This window comes from Neltuma alba, unplaced genomic scaffold (genome assembly GCF_004799145.2).
Source record: "Neltuma alba isolate B1F8T4 unplaced genomic scaffold, ASM479914v2 tig00003845_pilon, whole genome shotgun sequence".
In the NCBI taxonomy this organism is placed as follows: Eukaryota; Viridiplantae; Streptophyta; class Magnoliopsida; order Fabales; family Fabaceae; genus Neltuma; species Neltuma alba.
Genome location: NW_021633445.1, coordinates 177,055 through 196,803, shown reverse-complemented (window position 1 = coordinate 196,803; position 19,749 = coordinate 177,055). Strand labels below are relative to the sequence as shown.

The window sequence follows — 19,749 nt, the reverse complement described above, 5'->3', positions numbered from 1 at the left end:
AATTTGTCTTAACATTTAATGCACTATTACCGATTTTACCTCTAATTTAATACATTTAATACATTCTCTTTCTTCATTTATCTTACTATTACTCTCTCATATCTACCAATTTATATATAGGGGTATATTTGGAAAAAAATTATATTTGCTACATTTTAATTATTTTTAACTAATTTTAACTGTTTTCTTAAGCCACACAATTTAGTTAAAAGGATTTTATAATAAGGGATGGAGTAGTATTATCCTTAACAATTACTCTCGCTTGGCTTTCTAACTATAGGTAGCAACAATGATTTGATCTTTAACTCTCGGCGAGCCCTTCAATCCTTCCTGTCGTGTTGCTAATGCTTCCATTAAAAAATAATTAGAACGAGGGAAAATATAAAAGGTAATTAAATAGAATAGTAATGATAACTCGTATTTGGAGATTCGCAAATATCAATAGATATGTATAAATATTATTAAGCAAACAATGTAATATCATGTATCTTGATGAGGTAAGTGCACTTAAGAAATTAATATTCAATTAAATTGGCAATTTAAGAACTTAGTTTCACAGTTAACCTTGGACACATTTGACCTTTAATTAATACTATTTGGCTTAACTTGTGATAAGGGAATAGATTTGGATATAAAAATTCATATAACAATAGTGATATAACAATAATAACTACAATATCAAAATTATTTCAATTTAAATATATAAAATCTACTCATCGTATTGCAGCCATATCTGTGTAGCTATATATCAACGCTTCTAGAACCTAGGGGCCAAGAAGCACAACTCCAAAAGGGAAAAGGTTCAGCACATCGCTTCTAAACCGCCATAGTTTACACAAACTTAAAGAAAGGCTTGGATTATGAATCTCAAACAAGGCACCACCCCCTTCAATCATATATAGTGCTTTCCCCTAAATGCATCTTAACAAAAAATATGCAATAATGAATGAATAAAAAAAAAAAAGGTCACAAAGTATTAGGAGAACTCCCTCCCTCTCTCACTCTCAATTAAGAGAGTGTTTAGATGTTTCTTATCAGAATTACTTTTTTCATATGCAAATTAATAAAACATATATATATAAATAATGTATAAATATAAATAATATATATACACATATAATTTATTATTTATATAATTAATTAATAATTAATATGGATATATTGATAAAACCATGGTTTTCCACTCAAAAAGTATACTAGGGTGTTTAGATTAATCTCTCAAAAACACTCCCGCGTAAGTTTAAAAAAAAAAAAAGAGCCTCATCTTACATAATTATCCTATACGCGGTAAAATTAATTCGATAAAGCTAATCCAAATGCACTTGTTTTGGCATAGTTAATCAATTGTTGGATTTTATGAGGTGTTTGGATTGTCCATTTATATGACATGAGGCCAGATGCACTTGTTTGTAAACAATAGTGAAAGATTTCAAATAAAACTCCTAATCTAACCCATTATGCCTTGCATGACTAAGTATGGGACCACAAGAGAAATTTAAAAACTCACTGCCTTATTTTCATTGCATCTCCATGTAGAATTGATTAGCTTATAGCGATATCATCACCTTCAAATCTCGATGCAATTGAGGTCTGCTATATGACATATACAGAGAAATTAATGTGAGTGGGATAGAAGACGACGCTCACAAAGTGCAATTTAACTTATTCAATTAGGTTAAAATATGTCTGATTACTTATATATTTATTGCTTTTTAAAAGGAAAAAAATTAAAAGGTTAAGTAAATGGGGCTCATCATATAAAGAAGATGACAGAAACCATTGTTTGTGGTCTCCATGTGCCATTTAATTTAATTATTGGAGTTGACTTAATAGTTTAGATTAACTAAGAAGAACCCCGTAGATTTTCCCAAATCGCTGGATATATATTCTCTTACATCACACTACAAGCAATATCACTCTAAAAGCAAAGAACATATAAGCCATTCCATAAGGTAACATAGCTGTCTTCTTTCTCTATTCACTTACAGGTACTTCATTTTCTTCATCTTCTTTCTCTTACATGTTTTCATTTCATTCGACTTTTTCTTCCTTCCGGGCTAACTTTATGATTTCATGTCGGAGTCATGTTCAAATATGACTCATCTTTCAAATCTCATTTAAGTTTCTGTGCATACCATTCAAGAAGTGTAATTTTTTACATTATCATTTCCGAGAAAACTAATTCGATTCTACAACCTGGTTCTGGGCAAGTGATACGAGAGGAAAATTTCCTGTTGCAATCGAAATTCCAGGTATGGAGGATTATTATTGAAATCACCGAGGACTTGGTTCATTTTTGTCAAATTATACGGATTTTGAAGTCTGAAGAAAATTTAAAAAAACTTTATTTTACGTGATGAATGTTATTTTTGTAGTTTAGTCTCAACGATTAAGTTTCTATAATTTCCCATATTATATTCGTTTGTAAATTTTTGAAAATGAAAACTTTGGAGGTAAGGCCTCTCACTTTTTCAGCCATAAAGATACAATAAAGATTCAACCACAGAAATCTTTGGTTTGGCGAAGCCATTAATTAGTGGGGCCAGATGCTTCTTTGAACTTGCTTAATTTCACCAAACAAACACCCGATATTCCTTGCTTTCATTTATTGTTGGTAAAAAATGTAACAATACTCATATTTCGTGATAATTAACAATTAATTATTAATAATTCATTATCATCATCCATATATATAGTTGACCAAAATAATCTTCTACCACTTTTACTAAATATAATGTCTCTTCAATTAATCCATAAAGCAAAAAAAGATGGTTAAGTTTTTTTTATAATTAATATGTTGAGAATTAATTCGTAACACTCTTTTTTTTTCAAAAATACCGCTTAATGATTAAAAGGGAGGGATTTTTAAGGAATTTTTTAATTATTTAAGTATATATGCATATGTTATTATCACACTTGTAATGAGAAGTAATAGTTGGTTATTTTAAAAAAAAATTGATGGGAAACTCACATGCTGATATTGAGTAATATGGTGAAGTAGCGTTAATTAACGTGAATGATTTTCCAGATAAATGGAGGCATCCGATGGAGATACGAGAAATACTCCTAGAGGACTTAGTCGCCCCCAATTACGGAGGGTTAGATCAGCTGAGTTCGGAAGACCTCGTGACTTTTTACAGGTATAGAGGATTACTATTGAAATTACAAAGACTTAGTTCACTTGAATCTGGTAAAAAAAAAAAATTCATTTTTGTTAAATTATATAGATTTTTTTCACATCACAATTTGGCTGGGTCAGATTAGAGTATTGATAGGTCCAATTGGGGTATTTCTTCCGAATGCTTTTTTGCATTCACAAGGTCAAACTCTTTCTGCTAAAACCAACATTTATTAGTCAAATTATATAGATTTTAAGTCTGAAGAAATAAACGATTAAGTTTTCAAAATTTCATATAATTATATTCCTTTGTACACTAGAAATAATTTGACATATCACTGGTGAAAGTCAAAAAGTCACTGCTAAAAGCTTTTCAATGGTGACAACCAAATGTTGCTGTAACGATTGTTGCTAAAACTCATCAGTGACAATAAAGAGAGTCACCGTTGAGATTATAGTTTCAGCAGCGACAAAAGTCGCTGGTGAAAGACCCTTTGGCAACGACTAAAGACCTTTCAGTGGTGGCAAAAGTCACCATGAAAGTGTCACCAGAGAAAATAGGACTATCATTGACTGCCACCACATCATAACCGGTTGGTCATTGACTGCTGCCACGTCATTGCCAGTTGTCCACCAGGTGTTACCACATTACTTGCCACCTCGCCTAATCCACGTGTCCATACCCCGACACGCTACATCACCAACTAGATATTATCAACATAAATATGGCCTTCCATGGTTCAAACTCCTGATTTCCTTCTTCTACATCCCTTCTTCTTGCTATTGAGTTGGAATGAATTTGGTGATAATTATTGAAAAATCAGATATATATAATAGTAATAAAATATTGAAATAGAAGTCATCGCTAAAACTACCCTTTGGTGGTTGCAAAAAATGTTGCTGCTAAAAGTGTCCTTTGGTGGCAACAAAAAGGTTACTACTAAAGGCTATTATATTAAATATTGTTAAATAATAATACTATTATTAAATATTTATATTTAATTTTATTATTTGATTAAAATATTTATTTATAATATCCATTTTGTATAAAAAGTATAATTCATACAATGTTGTTTGTTATTTTTTATTTCAAATTATTTAAGCTATTATATTATTTATTTTAATATTTGTATTTATAATTACCAAATATGAAAATAGAAAATAAAAAATAATAAAATTTCATTATAAATTTTATCATGATTATTTAACTCTCTCACATACAGATAATTATAATATCTCACTTTCATATACACATTCATTCCTTCCTCCTTCCCTCTCTCTTATTCTCATATACATCATATTATCTCTCTAACCCTATTTTTCCTTCTCTCTAACATAACATGTAAAAATACTTTATTTTGTTATAACAAATCATCTTAATGAACAAAATTATTGTCTAAATATGATTTTTTTAATAAAAAACTTAAAATAAGAATAAAAAGTTGAAATAGACTTTTAGTCGTGACAATCTTTTAGTGGCAACAAAAAATGTCACCACTGAAAGTGTTTTTCAGAGGCTGTTATATTAAGTATTATTAAATATAATACTATTATTAAATATTTATATTTAATTTTATTATTTGATTAAAATATTTATTCATAATATCCATTTTGTATAAAAAAATATAATTCATCCAATATTACATGTGTTACTTTTTTACTTCTAATTATTTTAGCTATTATATTATTCATTTTAATAGTTATATTTATAATTATGAAATACAGAAATAGTATATAAAAATAATAAAATTTCATTATAAATTTTATCATGATTATTTAATTCTCATACACACATAATTATAATATTTCATCTTCATGCATACACTCATTCCTTCTTCCTTCCCTCTCTCTTACTGTCACACACACCATATTATCTTTCTAACCCTCTCTCTCTCTCTCTCTAACACAACAACATATAAAAATATTTTATTTTATCATAACAAATCATATTAATGAACAAAATTATTTTCTAAATATGATTTTTTTATAAAAAAAAACTTAAAATAATACTACAAAGTTAAAATAGACTTTCAACGGCGACATAATCTTTAGCAGTGATAAAAAATGTCATCACTAAAAGTTGCTTTTAGTGGCGACATGTTGAATTGCCGTTCAAAGCTTCTTTCAACTATGACAATAACTGTCGCAGTTGAAAGTCTTTTTCAGCGACAACATTAGCAGTCATAGCTGAAAGTCTTACTTTTAAAAATTAACCTTTAGTAACAACTCCAAAAAGTCACCATTGAAAGTATACTTTCAGTAGGAACATTTATGATCACCACTGAAAGTAAGATTTTCAGTGGCGACTTTTAATGTTGCCGCTTAAAGTTGTCACTGAAAGTCTTTTTTCTTTTTTGTAGTGGTAAATTTTTTGGAAATGGAAACTTTGGAGGAAAGGCTCTTCAACATTACCACAAACATAGAATAATGATCAACCACAGCAATCCCTAGTTTGGTGAAGTGATTAATATGCATAGCTATGTTGGCAAAAAAATGCATAGCTACTATATCGAACTAACTTAATTTCCTTGAACATCCTACACCCCTCTTGATTTCATTGATTGTTGGTCCAAAAAGTCAACACTCATTTTTTTTTTGGCTAAACAAGGAAGATAGCATGAGATCAAGAGTCCCAAAGCTTACAAACTAGGATTAAAACCAAAACATGTAGATAAAGCAACTTGAAGAAGAACCAACAAAAACATGATTATCATCTGAAAGCAAACACAAAGGAACACCCAAAAAAAAAAAGAGGGAAAACCAAAATCTAAGCAACTCCAAGCCAGTTACTTCGAAGAAAACTTCTCTAACAAAGTAAAGGGCACATCCCTCAAAGAGCTGTGTAGGAAACATGTCCCATAGTAGATAATCTTGGAATCCACTTGAAGCTACCACGCCAACAAGCTTTGCCAATATAACAACTCTCCACCAAAGCCACATAGATCCTATCTGAGCTTAATATACCAACATATAGAGCTTGCATTAGCAAAACGATGTACTTCACCTTAATCCGCATAAGTCACTTATGTCACATCCATAATTTTAACACTTTTATTAAATATTCAGAAGCATTATGGTTCAGGCAAATCATTAATTGAGGCCCATAAATTAAGTTTTCATTTTACATGGGTTACTATTTATTTAGTACTTCCAAGTTTTTGGTCCAAATTTAAAAATTTATAATTAATTATACAAAACTCATTTGAGAATGTTTTAAAATTCTCGTGAAACGTCTACAAATCCTTTAGATGAGAAAAATATCAATCTAGTCTGATCCTACCCATATTGACACAATTTATTGTATTTCCTAGCTTGCCTTGTTTTGCAAACAGAAATTATTCCTTCAATTTTAATATTCATAACTCATGTTTTTTCTTTTTATATCCATTGGCTTTGATTTAAGGCGTTTTGAAAAGCTTAGGATATCTATTCATGTATAAAAATTATCATGGTCATTAGAGATCATTCACTATACATTATTCAGCCAAACATTGCCTATGATCCGTAAGTAGCCTAATATGGACAATCATGATCATGCATCTTACAATCATGCTCTCAAGGCCATATCTAGGCATATAATCACGTATAATTCATTATTACAAATCAAATATACATGTTAAGGCCTCATATTGAATTTAGACAACTCATTTACAACTCATAGCAAAATAATGCCATAAGAATCAATCCCTCCATCCACTTACCCTTGCTCCCTATAATAGCCCTTCCTTTGGTGGCTCATAACCTAGTATTGTTAGTCATTGTGGGGTGAGATTCAAAAAAAATCCCCATAGTAGCAATTTCTATCAAATAATCATGCAAGATCACATTAGGCATGCAAAACAAGTCTGGAGAACAATATCTTGCAAGCTATACTATAAAGCCAACTATACACAAATATATTGATAGACAAGCTGAAATAACTGGTGAAAAAATAAATGGCAGAGACTGGCTCATGTCTATCAGCTATCCATGGCCATGACTAATAATCCATGCAAGAAAAAGATTACATGTTCTCATGCTTAACCGCAATATAATGACATAAACAGACATGTATCAATCAATATACAATAACATAATAAGAAATAGCTACTGCTTGGTACACTTCCCTCCAATTCAACCATGACTAAACCTTCACTTCCTTTTCCATGACATCCTTTAAGCGTAAATACATGCCATAGAATGCATATAACAATTATTAGAGCCGTTAATCATGTTGCCAACTCATGACAACTTAAAATCTATTTAATCCCTATCTTCTTCATCTCAAATTTTCACTTTATTTTTGTTTGGCATAAAATTTCTTGAGCCATCATTTCCCCACTCAATTTTTCATGAGAAATTCATTTTTAAGCTCAAATTGAACAAAGTAAAATCCGTTCCCCTTCAACTGATCAAAACAGAAACATAAGGGCCTTATTACACAAAAATTTCATTTTGACTTCTAATACCTTCAAACTCACTTTCTCACTTGAACCCTACATATTTTTTCATTTTAAACTCATTAGAAGCATAAAAATTAACAAAATCAATTTCCTTCTTGCTGCCCTCTATAGACCAAAACTGCTTGAGGGGAGGACAAATTGATTTTTCAATATTCCAATCCATACTCTATCATAATTCCATCTCTAACAACTTCCATAATTTTTTTTTTATACACACCACTTGCATAATTATGATTTAACTTAAGTCATTATTTCTAAATTCCTTGAAGATTTTGACAGCACCTCCCCTTATGTTCTTCCTTTCCAAAAATTACAAAATCTCAATAAGAACTCAAATCAACAACAACAACAACATCAATAACATATCAAGAATCAAAAATCCATTCTTGAAACCCTAGGTTCTCTTTCTCCTTTTGCTAAACATAATATCAAGAGAGGTTTAGAGACTATAGGAAGCTTTAAATGGAAAAACTAGTGGTAGAGATGAGTTTAAATTGTAAACTTGCTTATTAATCTACCTGATCTTTTTCCTCTTCTCTTCTTCTTCTTCTTCTATCTCCCTTCCTCTCTCACTCTCCCATCCCCTTTCTCTATTTTCTAGCTCCACCCAAAGTAAGCAAGGAAAGAGATAAATGAGATAATTTTATCTCATTTCTAAACCCAATTTTATCATGTGTCAATTCTATATATTATTTTGTTCAGGTTGTTGTGGTCTTTCCACTGGAATTTCATTATTATTCCTTTCTTCCTCTCACTTTTCTCTTTCTTCTTTATCTCTGTCTTGATGTTCCTAAGTTTCTCTTAACTTAGTTCTAAGTTCTTGCATAGTCTGTTGTTGTTCATCCAGTCTATCCAAGACTCATTATAAGGGATCTGATGAAGATCTAGCTTCATCAGTTTGGATCCTCTCACTATGTAGGTTTACCATAATTTTCTTTTCACTAGTAAGAAACTAATTGAAGATTAACATCAACAACAAACCATAAATATCACACTACTAATTCAAAAGCAAAAGTCATCACACCAATGGTAGTTACTTAAGTTATTTACATAACCTCACCACCTATAACACAAAAATTTAAGTAACTACATACATCCATATATCTAAATGATCTACATACTGTAACTTCCCTACCAAGACCCTTGCTCTGATACCATAAAACATAACACCTCGTTTAACTACACCAAGGTACTATTAAATTTACTTCGAACCATTGAGCTAGGTATGATAGTAGAAAATAAAAATACCTTTACTAAACTCTTTATTAAAGCTTCTCCCAAACATAGGGATCGATCCTATATAAGGGATAGGAATTTCTGAAAAATTTTAAACTTCTGAAATAACCTGCAAACTATCTTGTTCAGTGGTTCAGACATCCATTTAATACTTGACTTTAACATCAATAAAGCTAACTTTAGCTAAACCAATATTATCAAACCTTACCGTATTAGTAAAGTATCTATCTACTAACATATAGCCATTAGAGTAGATAGCACTTAACTGACAGTTACGGGAGCCAATACTTTCCTCTTTACAAAGTTAATTACATCCCATAATTATGTTATGTAATTACATAGAAATATAGATATGCACAAAATACATATATATAGAGCCATACATGGCTTAATAAGAACTCTAAATATAAATAGCAAAAGACCACATAGATGACCAACTATCTTATTCACATCTACTCTAAACTTTTTCAACTTCCTTCAATTACTACACCTTTGCCCATCAAGCCACCTACCTTCGCTGTGTGTCGTGGAAGAAAGAGGTGAGATTCTAGGAATCTCAATAGTGATAGTAGTCCATCATACAATTTTACAAAGATCATAAACACATACAAAACAAGCCATATTAATAGCACTTGCAACTAAGCATAAATAGCGATGCTCAAATATTATAAGCTTTGCGCATAGATATATTAACAATGCTTATACATACCATGCTTTGCAAATAGATATAATCAATGATGTTCATGCATCCCACGCTTTGCAAACAGATATAATCAAGGATACTCATGCATCCCATGCTTTGCAACACATGTGGCCATGGCAATCAAATCAACATCACATACTTATAATTGAGTATAGCTCTACGGGCTCAATGCAAAGCAAATTCTACATACTCATATCTAAGCACAGCTCTATGAGCTCAATACAAAGTGACTTCCATACTCATACCTGAGTACAGCTCTATGCACTACAAAAAAAATGCTTTTAGCGACGGAATTAGTGACGGAATTTGTTCCGTCACTAATTCCTTTGTCGCTAATTGATTAGCGATGGAAAAATTTCGTCGCTAATCCGTCTCTAACTCGATTTTTTTTAAAATAAAATAAAATGCCACGTGGCACCTCTACCAATTGCCACGTCATCCATGGGGACCACCTCCACGTGTCGCTGCCACCTCACATCTACTGCCATGTGTGCTGCCACCTCACCTCTGCCTGCCACGTGTGCGCCACATAATTCCCTTCTCAAAGTAACTTCTCTATGGCTTGAACCTAGGATCTCCTCCGTGCGTATGTGCGGCTTTACCAGTTGAGCTGCAATGAACCTGTTGACTTATTATGTAAAATTAAATATATATTATATTATTTTACACAAACAATTATATATACGTATATATTATTAAAAACTAAAATATACTATATGATAATTTTAATCATAACTATTTTAATGAAAAAATAATTTTTAAATATTTGTTTTACTATTTTTATAATGTTTTATTTTTTAAAAATATTTTAAATATAATTTTAATTTCTAACGACACTAATTTTGAATTTTAAATCATAAATAATTTTTTATAAATAATTTTTAAATTTATTTTTTAATTAACATTGATAAGGTATACAATTTAATTATATATATATATTATATTACATTATATTATATTATGTATATGTATTTTATATATTTGAAGAAAATCATTTACAATTAGTCAAAAAATCTTGTTATTCAAAAATAACTACTATAATAAAATCTAATAAATTATTCTATATAAAAATTAAATGATTTAAATAGATTATGATAAACAATATTTTCCTACTTGTATATATATCCTATGTAATTTATTTTCTTAAAATTTGTGACGGAATTTGCTACAGAAACAAATTCCGTTGCTAATTTCTGACGGAATTGTGGCGGAATTTCCGTCGCTAATTTTTTTGAAGGATTAGCAACGGAATCTTTTTCTGTCTGAAAATTCCGTCGCTAAATACTTATTGACGGATTTTCTGACGGATTAGCGACGGACAGAAATTCCGTCGCTAATATTAGCGACGGAAATAATTTCGTCGCTAATTCGTCAAAAAAATTAGCGACGGAATTTCCATCGCAAATTCCGTCACTAATATGTTGTTTTTTGTAGTGATGAGCTCAATGTAAAGCAACTTTCACATACTCATGCCTGAGTATGTCTCTACAGGCTCATATTCGTTTGTCACAGAACATATCCACCACATATTCATTAAAGAATATGGGCACTATGGCACAAATAGGCATGCAAAACTATATTCATTAAAGAATATACATAAGTATATGAGAGGGAAAGAGTTACTACTTGGAGCCCCTTCTTCCGGTTTATCTTCTCCAGATTTCTTCTTTACTTGCTTTCTTGTCAGGTTTAGACAAATATTGAATCCTATAATATGGTTTCATATATAAAAAGGTCAATGCTTAGACCATTTAACTTTTATTATCAAAATATAACTTCTCTTGGTCCACTAATAAACTCTACTCTTTTTATTAAATAGTTGGTTATCTTGAACAATTTTTTATATTTCAACCTTTTTTTTTTTGGGATGTTTTCTTCCTTACTTCAACTCATCACCTTTATTTCCCTTTTAAAACCTTTGGGAATACACACACACACACCACACACACACACACACACACACACACATATTTCTTCCCTTTACTTGTTCGTTAAATCTAGAAATGCCAATCTTATCTACTTTTATGAATCCATATATTTATTTAACATAATTCTACACAAGCACAAAATCATTAATAGCTAAATCTTCTACCTCCATAAACCAGGACCTCTCAATGATTTTCCAGATTTAAGATACACCTTACAATTCATTCCACCACAATTCCTCTATTTATCCTTTAGAACTCCATCTTAAAAACTTTCAAGAATTTTCTGGGACCTAAAATAAATTCCTTAATAATCATAACAACCTATAAGACCTATTCATGTTTAATCCTCCAAAATCTTCATTTTCAGGTCTTTAATTTGGTCTAAATAACTTGAACAATCACTTGATCTAAAAGAGCATCAATCAACAATTTTAATAAAGTTTCAGATTTCCTAATCTTACACACACACACACACACACAGAGTTCCCCTTACTCCATATTCAACGCCAAGCATATACCCATATGTGTGTGTGTGTGTACACACACACACACACATATATATATATATCTTTAACCATTTAACACTCCTGCACATTAGCCTCAAGGTGGCCGAAGCAACTTCCCGTTGAAAATAATAGATTCAGATTCAAAGTTCTGCATAAAATTTTTAAGCATTCACATGCAGCCATATCTAAGTCGAACTATAGCTTCAAATGTTTGAACTTCATTGCATCCAACCTTAAGCAACCCAACTTCACACATATATTTCATATATTTTAATATTCAAGCATTAAGAATCGAAACATACTCCCTTGTTCCAGTAGTATCTAATGCCATCGCAGCAGAAAATAGAAAATATAATTCTCAAAGATGGTAAACCAAAGCCAATGAAACAAATGCAATGGTCTTCCTCTCTTCCTTAAGTTGTGCGGAGACTTTCCCCAACCAGAACAGGGTATTTAGCTTTGAGAATGGCAAACCCGTCTTCAATAATCATTAAGTAGAAGCAACCAAATAACATGCAATAAGCTATGAAACAAACCATATGATCTTCTACTTCATACTTCTCTACCATTTTATAAATTTCTCTCGCTAGGACCAAGTTTTCTATCATCATCATCTTGCAAACCACTCATCAAATCCAGGAAAGAAGATAGAATTCTAGATGCTCATCTTAGTCAAAATCTAAGATTGCATACGTGTTCCCGACCTGCAATCACTACCTCCGACAGCTTCTCTTCCTCTCAGTCTCCCTCCTGTTTCACTCGACTCTCTCTTTGTTTCCTTCAATGTTGCAGGTGAAAATGAGGGTGGGAGAAGTAGCTGGGGTGTTACTAAAAGAAAGAACACATGTGGGGTGTGTAAGCTGAGGGAAATGTCCATTTGGCCCCTGCACTCACTCTTTTCTTCCAATTTCATCGTTTTCTCTATTTTCTAAACCTAAAGAATGAATTCAGAAATTATCCCGCCATGTTTCATATGGAGTTCCTTCTTCCATTAGCTTCTTTGACCCATATAATAATTATCTTAAAAATTTCAATCCAAATATAAACTTCTAACTATTTTTCCCTGAATTTATGGAAAAATAAGCCCTTTTTGCTCCAAAAATTAGCTTCAAAATCATTTAAACTGCTTTTGGAGAAATTAACCATTTCATAAAATCCTAAACTCTCAAAATTAATATTTCATGACTTTTCCCCAATTTTATTAGGCATTAGATAATTTTAATAATTATTTCTTCACTATTCTCGCTGATTCCTTTAACACCTTGAAATTCATGATATTACAGAGAAACTCTAGAAAGTCCCCAAGTAGAACGTTTTCTATGAATAATTAATCGGCACCGTTAACCAAAGGAAACCCTAGTAGAGAGTTTCTTTTCAAAAAAAGTTAACACTCATAGTTAGTCATAATTAACAATTTAATTATTATCATTTATATGTATAATTGACTAAAAAATCTACTCCCTTAAGCCCTAAATATAAGGCCTTTTAACTAATTCATAAATTTCAAAAACAAAAGTAAGTAAGTCATTTTTTTTAATTAGTATGTAGAAAGTTAACTTACAATAATTTTTTAAAAGAAATATCATTTAATGATTAAAATTTAATACGTAAAGATAAAAAGACCCAAAGGATATTATGGGAATGAAAATTTAACGTAGATGATTGGAGGAAATGAGTCCTTATATTTAGAAATGGACTATGCATTTTTGGGACCCGAAGGAGTCTATATGCATGTGTAAGCGTATTATCAAAGTGTAAATATATAAATATATGCGTATGTAAATGTTATTACCGCAGTTTTTATTAGTAGGAATAAGTGCTTTTTTTTAAAAAAAAACTGCTACTGAATATAGTGGAGTGTTAATTAATGTGTATAATTTTGCAGGCACTGGATGCATTAGATGGTGATATAGCGGATTCATTAATAGTTGATATAGCGGATTCTCCTGAAGTACCTAGTAACCCCCTATTACGGAGGGTTGAATCAGCTGAGTTTAAGAGACCTTCCCTTGACCTTTTACAGGGTACATATAATTAACTATTATCTTCCCATTCTTTCTAGTGTCAAATAAAACATTATTGTGTTCGGTTATTTGTGGTTCCTCATTACTTTCCTACAACGCCAGCAAACAATCAATTTAATATGTATCATCAAATATCCTTTGATATTAGGATGAAGTTTATGTTCCATTTTACATTTATGTGTTCGTATACATGACTTGAAAATGATATAAAAACACATATCTCATCTCTACAAGCATAATTTCTTTTGACATTTATTTTTAACCTTCTTGTTTGATACTCCCTCCGTTCCTTATTATAAGAGACATTTGGTGCTTATGGTATGTTCCTATATATAAGAGATACTTAAAAGTTGTCTCTACTTTTTTGTATTGATTTCCTATTTTACCCATATTTATTATCTTCAACTCACACTCTCTCTCCTTTCTACTTCTCTTTCTTTTAATAAATTACCATTGTTCTCTCTCCTTATTAATGAGGGCATTTTTGGAAAAAAAAATATACTTTTTACATATTAATTGTTCTTAACTAACTTTAACTGTTTTTTTATCAACGTAATTCAGTTATTCGTCTCTTATAATAAGGAACAGAGGGAGTAGTATTCTTGCTGTTAAGCTGCTTCCCATAAATTAATCACATCCCAAAATATTAATATGAGAACTTCACAATGAAATCACACTTTTGTTTCAGCGGAGGAGAGAATGACGTACTTCGAATTATGTGTGCCTCTTCACAAGTATGCATCTGAAGGCAATTGGAAAGAAGCTAAGGCCATATTAGATCAAAAGAGAATGCTTCTAGGTGCTGCCATAGCAGAAGGATGGGCAACAGTACTTCATGTAGCAGCAGGAGCAGGCTATTTGCACTTTGTGAAGGAGCTTGTGAACATGATGAAGCAGAACAACATAGACTTGGATTTCCAAGACGAAATGGGAAACACTGCCTTCACCTTTGCTACTATTGCAGGAAACCTGGAGATTGTTGACTTTATGTTAAAAGAGAATCAAAACTTACCCAAAATAAGAAGTCGAAAAGGTTTCACTCCCATTCTTTTTGCTGCGTTACAAGGAAGAGTTGATTTGACAAAACATTTATACTCTTTCACTGTTGATGGAAGTTTTGAAGAAGGAGAGTGGAAGAAGTTATTCCTCACTTGCATCGAATCTGGTATTTATGGTAAGTTTATGTTGCATATAAAGCATGATCAAATACACTTAATTATTAAAGGTGCACTAGGACACCAAAAAGTATTTAGTACATATTAAATGAAAAAATTCATATTTTCTGTGAAGTATTTGAGCTTGATACGTAGCTTTATGTTTCATATTGAACTGTTTGACAACATCATCTAATTTTAGAATTTTACTTGTATTTCTTGACTAGTTCTTGCATTATTTTCATATATAGGTTTAGCATTGCACATGTTGAAAGAAAATCCAGCACTAGCATTAGCAACAAATGAAGATGATATGACAGGCTTACATTACATGGCTCAGACGCTCGATTGGGGTAATTATAGACCAGAGCAACAAATTCAACCCACAAGTTTAGGTAATTAAATCAATTAGCTTTGTAACTACTCGTTTGGAAGAATGAAAAATTGGTCTTAACATGAGATCTATCAATATTCTTCTCTCCCCCAATATGCAATATGCACACAGTATATTGCCTAACTTCTAACTTGGCACATCCAATTTGTCAAATTGTATTCCAGGTACAAAGCATGGTGTTGCCCTTGAACTTGTTCATCTCTTGTGGCAAGAAATTCTCAAGCGTGCAAACTCAAAGGAAGATGTCAAGAAACTCATAAATGAACCATCAAGACTACTATTTGATGCAGCAAAAGTTGGAAACTTTGACTTTTTAGCTACGCTTATAAAGTCTTACCCTGATTTAATGTGGCAATTGGATGACAAAAGACAAACTATAATTCATATTGCTGTTTTATATCGTCATCCCAAAATCTTTAATCTAATCCATGATATGAGTGGAAGTAAGGATATCATATTGTCATATAAAGACAAAGATAGTGGAAATAGTATATTACATTTGGCTGCAATGTTAGCACCAGCTAACCGACTTGAATTGGTCTCTGGAGCAGCTTTCCAAATGAAGTTTGAACTATTATGGTTTGAGGTACTTTTTTTTTAAGCTAGTAACTATAAAGTGATTTAGATGATCCCATAAACTAGATTATTTACATGAATTAATTTATGAACAATCCTTTGACAGGAGGTGAGGAAGATAGTGTTGCCATCATATATGAAGAGGACAAACTTAGAGGATAAAACTCCTCGTGAGTTATTCACTGAGCAGCACACTGCATTACGAAAAGATGCTGAGTCATGGATGAAGGGAACAGCTAAGTCATGCATGCTTGTTTCAACTCTTATTGCTACTGGTGTGTTTACTGCGGCATTTAGCATACCAGGTGGCATTAACGATGATACGGGAGTTCCAAATTATTTGGGGAAACGATCATTCATGATATTTGCTATATCAGATGCTATTGCAATGATCTCATCTTCGGCTTCCATACTAATCTTCTTATCAATCCTTGTATCACGTTATGCAGAGTATGACTTTCATCATTCCCTCCCCTCAAAGCTGATATTTGGATTGATAACACTCTTCATCTCCATAACAAGCATGATGATAGCATTTAGTAGTGCTTTCTTCATAACATATGACCATGGCTTAAAGTGGGTTCCTATCTCCATCTCAGCTCTTTCATTTTTACCAGTAGCCATATTTTTATTTTCACAATTTGAACTTTTTTTTGACATCATTTACTCAACATTTTATTTAAGATATCTGTTCAAGCCAAGCATGCGTATGCTTTACTAGAAAATAGAGGCTATTTTAATGTTCTTGAACCTGGGTATATTTTGCTTACTTCAGTTTGTAATCTCTCTCTCTCTATATATATATTAGCCTTGTTTCAAAACTGTGCAGTAATTTGTAGATTATTCCTTTTTGACATTTCTGGATCAACTTAGAATATCCATATCGTTTATGTTCACATCCACAAATTTTGTTCTATTACATGTTACAAAACTTGAAAAGTATCCTTTATCCCCGCAAATAATTTCAGGGCCTCACTCATTCACTAGCGCTGCTTCATACTTCATCAAGTTTGCAGCTCATAAATTTTCATGGGCGATTTATTTTTGAGCTCAAATACAACAAATTCCGTCTCTTCTCCCAACTTCCAGCCTAGGCCGAGAGACACACAGTCATTCACCAACAATGATAGTGCCAATGAATTTTCAGATAAATTTATTTTCACATAAAATACATTAAGAGTTGGTTTTTCAGCCATTCACCGATGATGATTTCAATACATCGTTTTAACCTTTCATTAACCTACAATATAGTCCTACTTCGCTTTCTACATAATAATTATATTCAATTTTATATCGATTTATTACTAGTTTGATTTGGTTGATACTACTTAAAGATTAATATTCCTTTCCAAGAAAAACGTGAACGTACATTGAGAATAAATGGTTTCTAAAGTTCTTTTTCACAAAAGGTTTGTAAAGTAGTCATTTGGCCTAATTATATAAAGACCATATCTAAAACAGAATTGTTCTAATAGGAGAATATCTATGTCTAAAAAAACCAAAAAGAAATGGCTAGGACATTTTTATAGGTTAGAGCACGCGTAATGTGGTAATTGGGCAAGCTCAATGTCAGATAGGAACGTTGTGATGTGGGCTACTTTTACACTGAAGTGGATGCCTAAAGTTGAAAGAGTGAACGTCTCAACCCTCGCCAAGAAGAAAGTATAATTAATGAAAAAATATTTTAACCTGTTAAATGCTATGTAACCATTTAGTTTATATGATGAAGTATACTTTTGTTACTTTAATTGTATTTAATGTTTCGTTTTTCATCGTTTCAATGCATTCTGTTCTAATTTAGTTTGTTAACTTCAATTTATTTCAAATTTTATTTTTGTAATCTTAATTTAAAAATATTCTAGAAGAGATTTTATGTGGATCACCATTGGGGGTCAAGGAGGTTATTTGCTAGGATAGAGTAAATAAGATAAAAAAAATTAAGGGAGAAAAGTAAAATTTTAATCAAATTAGGAAACAAAATTAAAACGAAATCGAATTAAGGGTTGAAAATAAAATCAAAGGGGAAAAAACATAAGAAGTGAAAAAATAATATCACCTTATAATATAGCAGTCATTTTAGTCGATGGCTATTACCTGCGCTGGACAATGCTCTTATCCTTATGGAGGATACAAATAATACCCCTCCAATCCTTAATATAGGATCTAATTATTAAGTTAATTTTGATCCTAAATATAAGACCTATTTTTTATATTTATAATTTTTTCTAAATTACCCTTATGGATACTCTCTCAGCCATAATCAATAAGTGAGGGAGGGGGATATTAAAAAGATGATTATGTTATTTTAGAAAAAATATGTCATATTTCTTATAATTAACTAACTTACCTCACTTTTTAATCTAACCAAATTAGTTAAATAGGTCTTCTATTAAGGATCGGAGGAGTATTTTCATAAAGCAAGTAATAGTTACATGTCCATATAACATATATAATAGTATAAATATTAATTTATCATCAAAGTATTCTACTACATATGTACAAAATATAGCAGATATCCTTGCTCTTCAACTAGTCTACCTTCTTCTTATACACCTTTTTTTCCCTTAGAGTTGGTCGCCTTTGCTGTATATCATGGAAGGGAGGGTGAGATTATAAAAATCCCCATAGTAGTAATAATTCCATCAAACAAATGTGCAGATTACATAAACATGCAAAATAAGCCAAAGTGGAACATAACTTTGCAAGATAATGTAATTAAGCATTTATGCACAGTGACAGATAGACAAGTTGAATAAATAAAGCATAAATAATTGGCAGATACTGCCCCATGTGACAAAATCAATTATTTTTTTATATTTTGGTATCTTTTATATGGGTTTTGTCAACTTAATTGGTCCCTTTTTGCCTTAATTGATTGTTCATTGATTTAATTTGTTTTATTTTGAATTATTATTTTATAGGGGCGAAATTGTCATATTTTGGTTTAATTGTAACTAATTGATTTTTTAGGACAATTAATGCTACCTTATCCTTGAATTTTGCTTGCAGGTTCTTGGAACATTTAAAAAAAAAGAAAAATAAAAATAAATTTTAAATAATAATAATAATAAGGGGGGCCACCCTAATAATTCCATTCATCATCATCAGCTGAAGGGAGGCAGACAGGGGAGCTGAGACGAAAACAGAGGAAAGACGCGAGAGAGCTAGGCGGCTGGGAAAAAACTAGATGAAGCGGAACGCGAGGGGGGCACCAGTGACGGTGGAGAAGAGAGGGAGAACACAAGAATCATCATCATCGGCGACTTCACCTTCTTCTTCTCGGCGTCAATAGAACCAGTGAGTCCAGAGCTCGACAGCACCTTCCTCATTGTTCTCCACAATTTGTTTCTGGTGGCAAAAATAAATCAGCGACGGCGTGAAGAGGCAGAAAGAGCGACCAGCGTGAATAAGATCATCATCACCACCATCTTCTTCACTGCCATGGCTGAGTGTAGGAGGAAACTAATTGAAGGAGATTTTGAAATCATGGCAAACCGTGGCTAATTTAATAATCCTCTAATTCAACAACAATGGCAGGAGCTCAGATCATCAAGGGGAGTTTTAGTTGCTTTAATTTCCTGCTCAATAATTGTTTAACAATTCCCAGGTCTTGGGATAGTTTTTCTGATTGTTGGGATAATTGTATTGCTTAATCTAATTATATTTGG

At 31.6% G+C, this 19,749-nt stretch overlaps 1 protein-coding gene across 1 annotated transcript; it reads left to right on the top strand.

Moving 5' to 3' along the window:
* The first annotated feature begins 3,032 nt into the window (after positions 1-3,032).
* LOC114742654 (ankyrin repeat-containing protein ITN1-like) lies at positions 3,033-16,863 on the top strand. The gene is made up of 7 exons (XM_028930869.1): positions 3,033-3,140; positions 13,819-13,957; positions 14,646-15,131; positions 15,363-15,506; positions 15,670-16,091; positions 16,188-16,657; positions 16,857-16,863. The coding sequence occupies exons 1-7, from the start codon at positions 3,033-3,035 to the stop codon at positions 16,861-16,863; spliced, it is 1,776 nt and encodes a 591-aa protein (XP_028786702.1).
* The last annotated feature ends 2,886 nt before the right edge of the window (positions 16,864-19,749 follow it).

Coding starts and splice junctions, on each gene's coding strand:
- LOC114742654 (XM_028930869.1), top strand. CDS start 3,033: ATGGAGGCATCCGATGGAGATACGAGAAATACTCCTAGAGGACTTAGT. Junction 13,958..14,645: donor TTCCCTTGACCTTTTACAGG/GTACATATAATT, acceptor CTTTTGTTTCAG/CGGAGGAGAGAATGACGTAC. Junction 15,132..15,362: donor CATCGAATCTGGTATTTATG/GTAAGTTTATGT, acceptor TTTCATATATAG/GTTTAGCATTGCACATGTTG.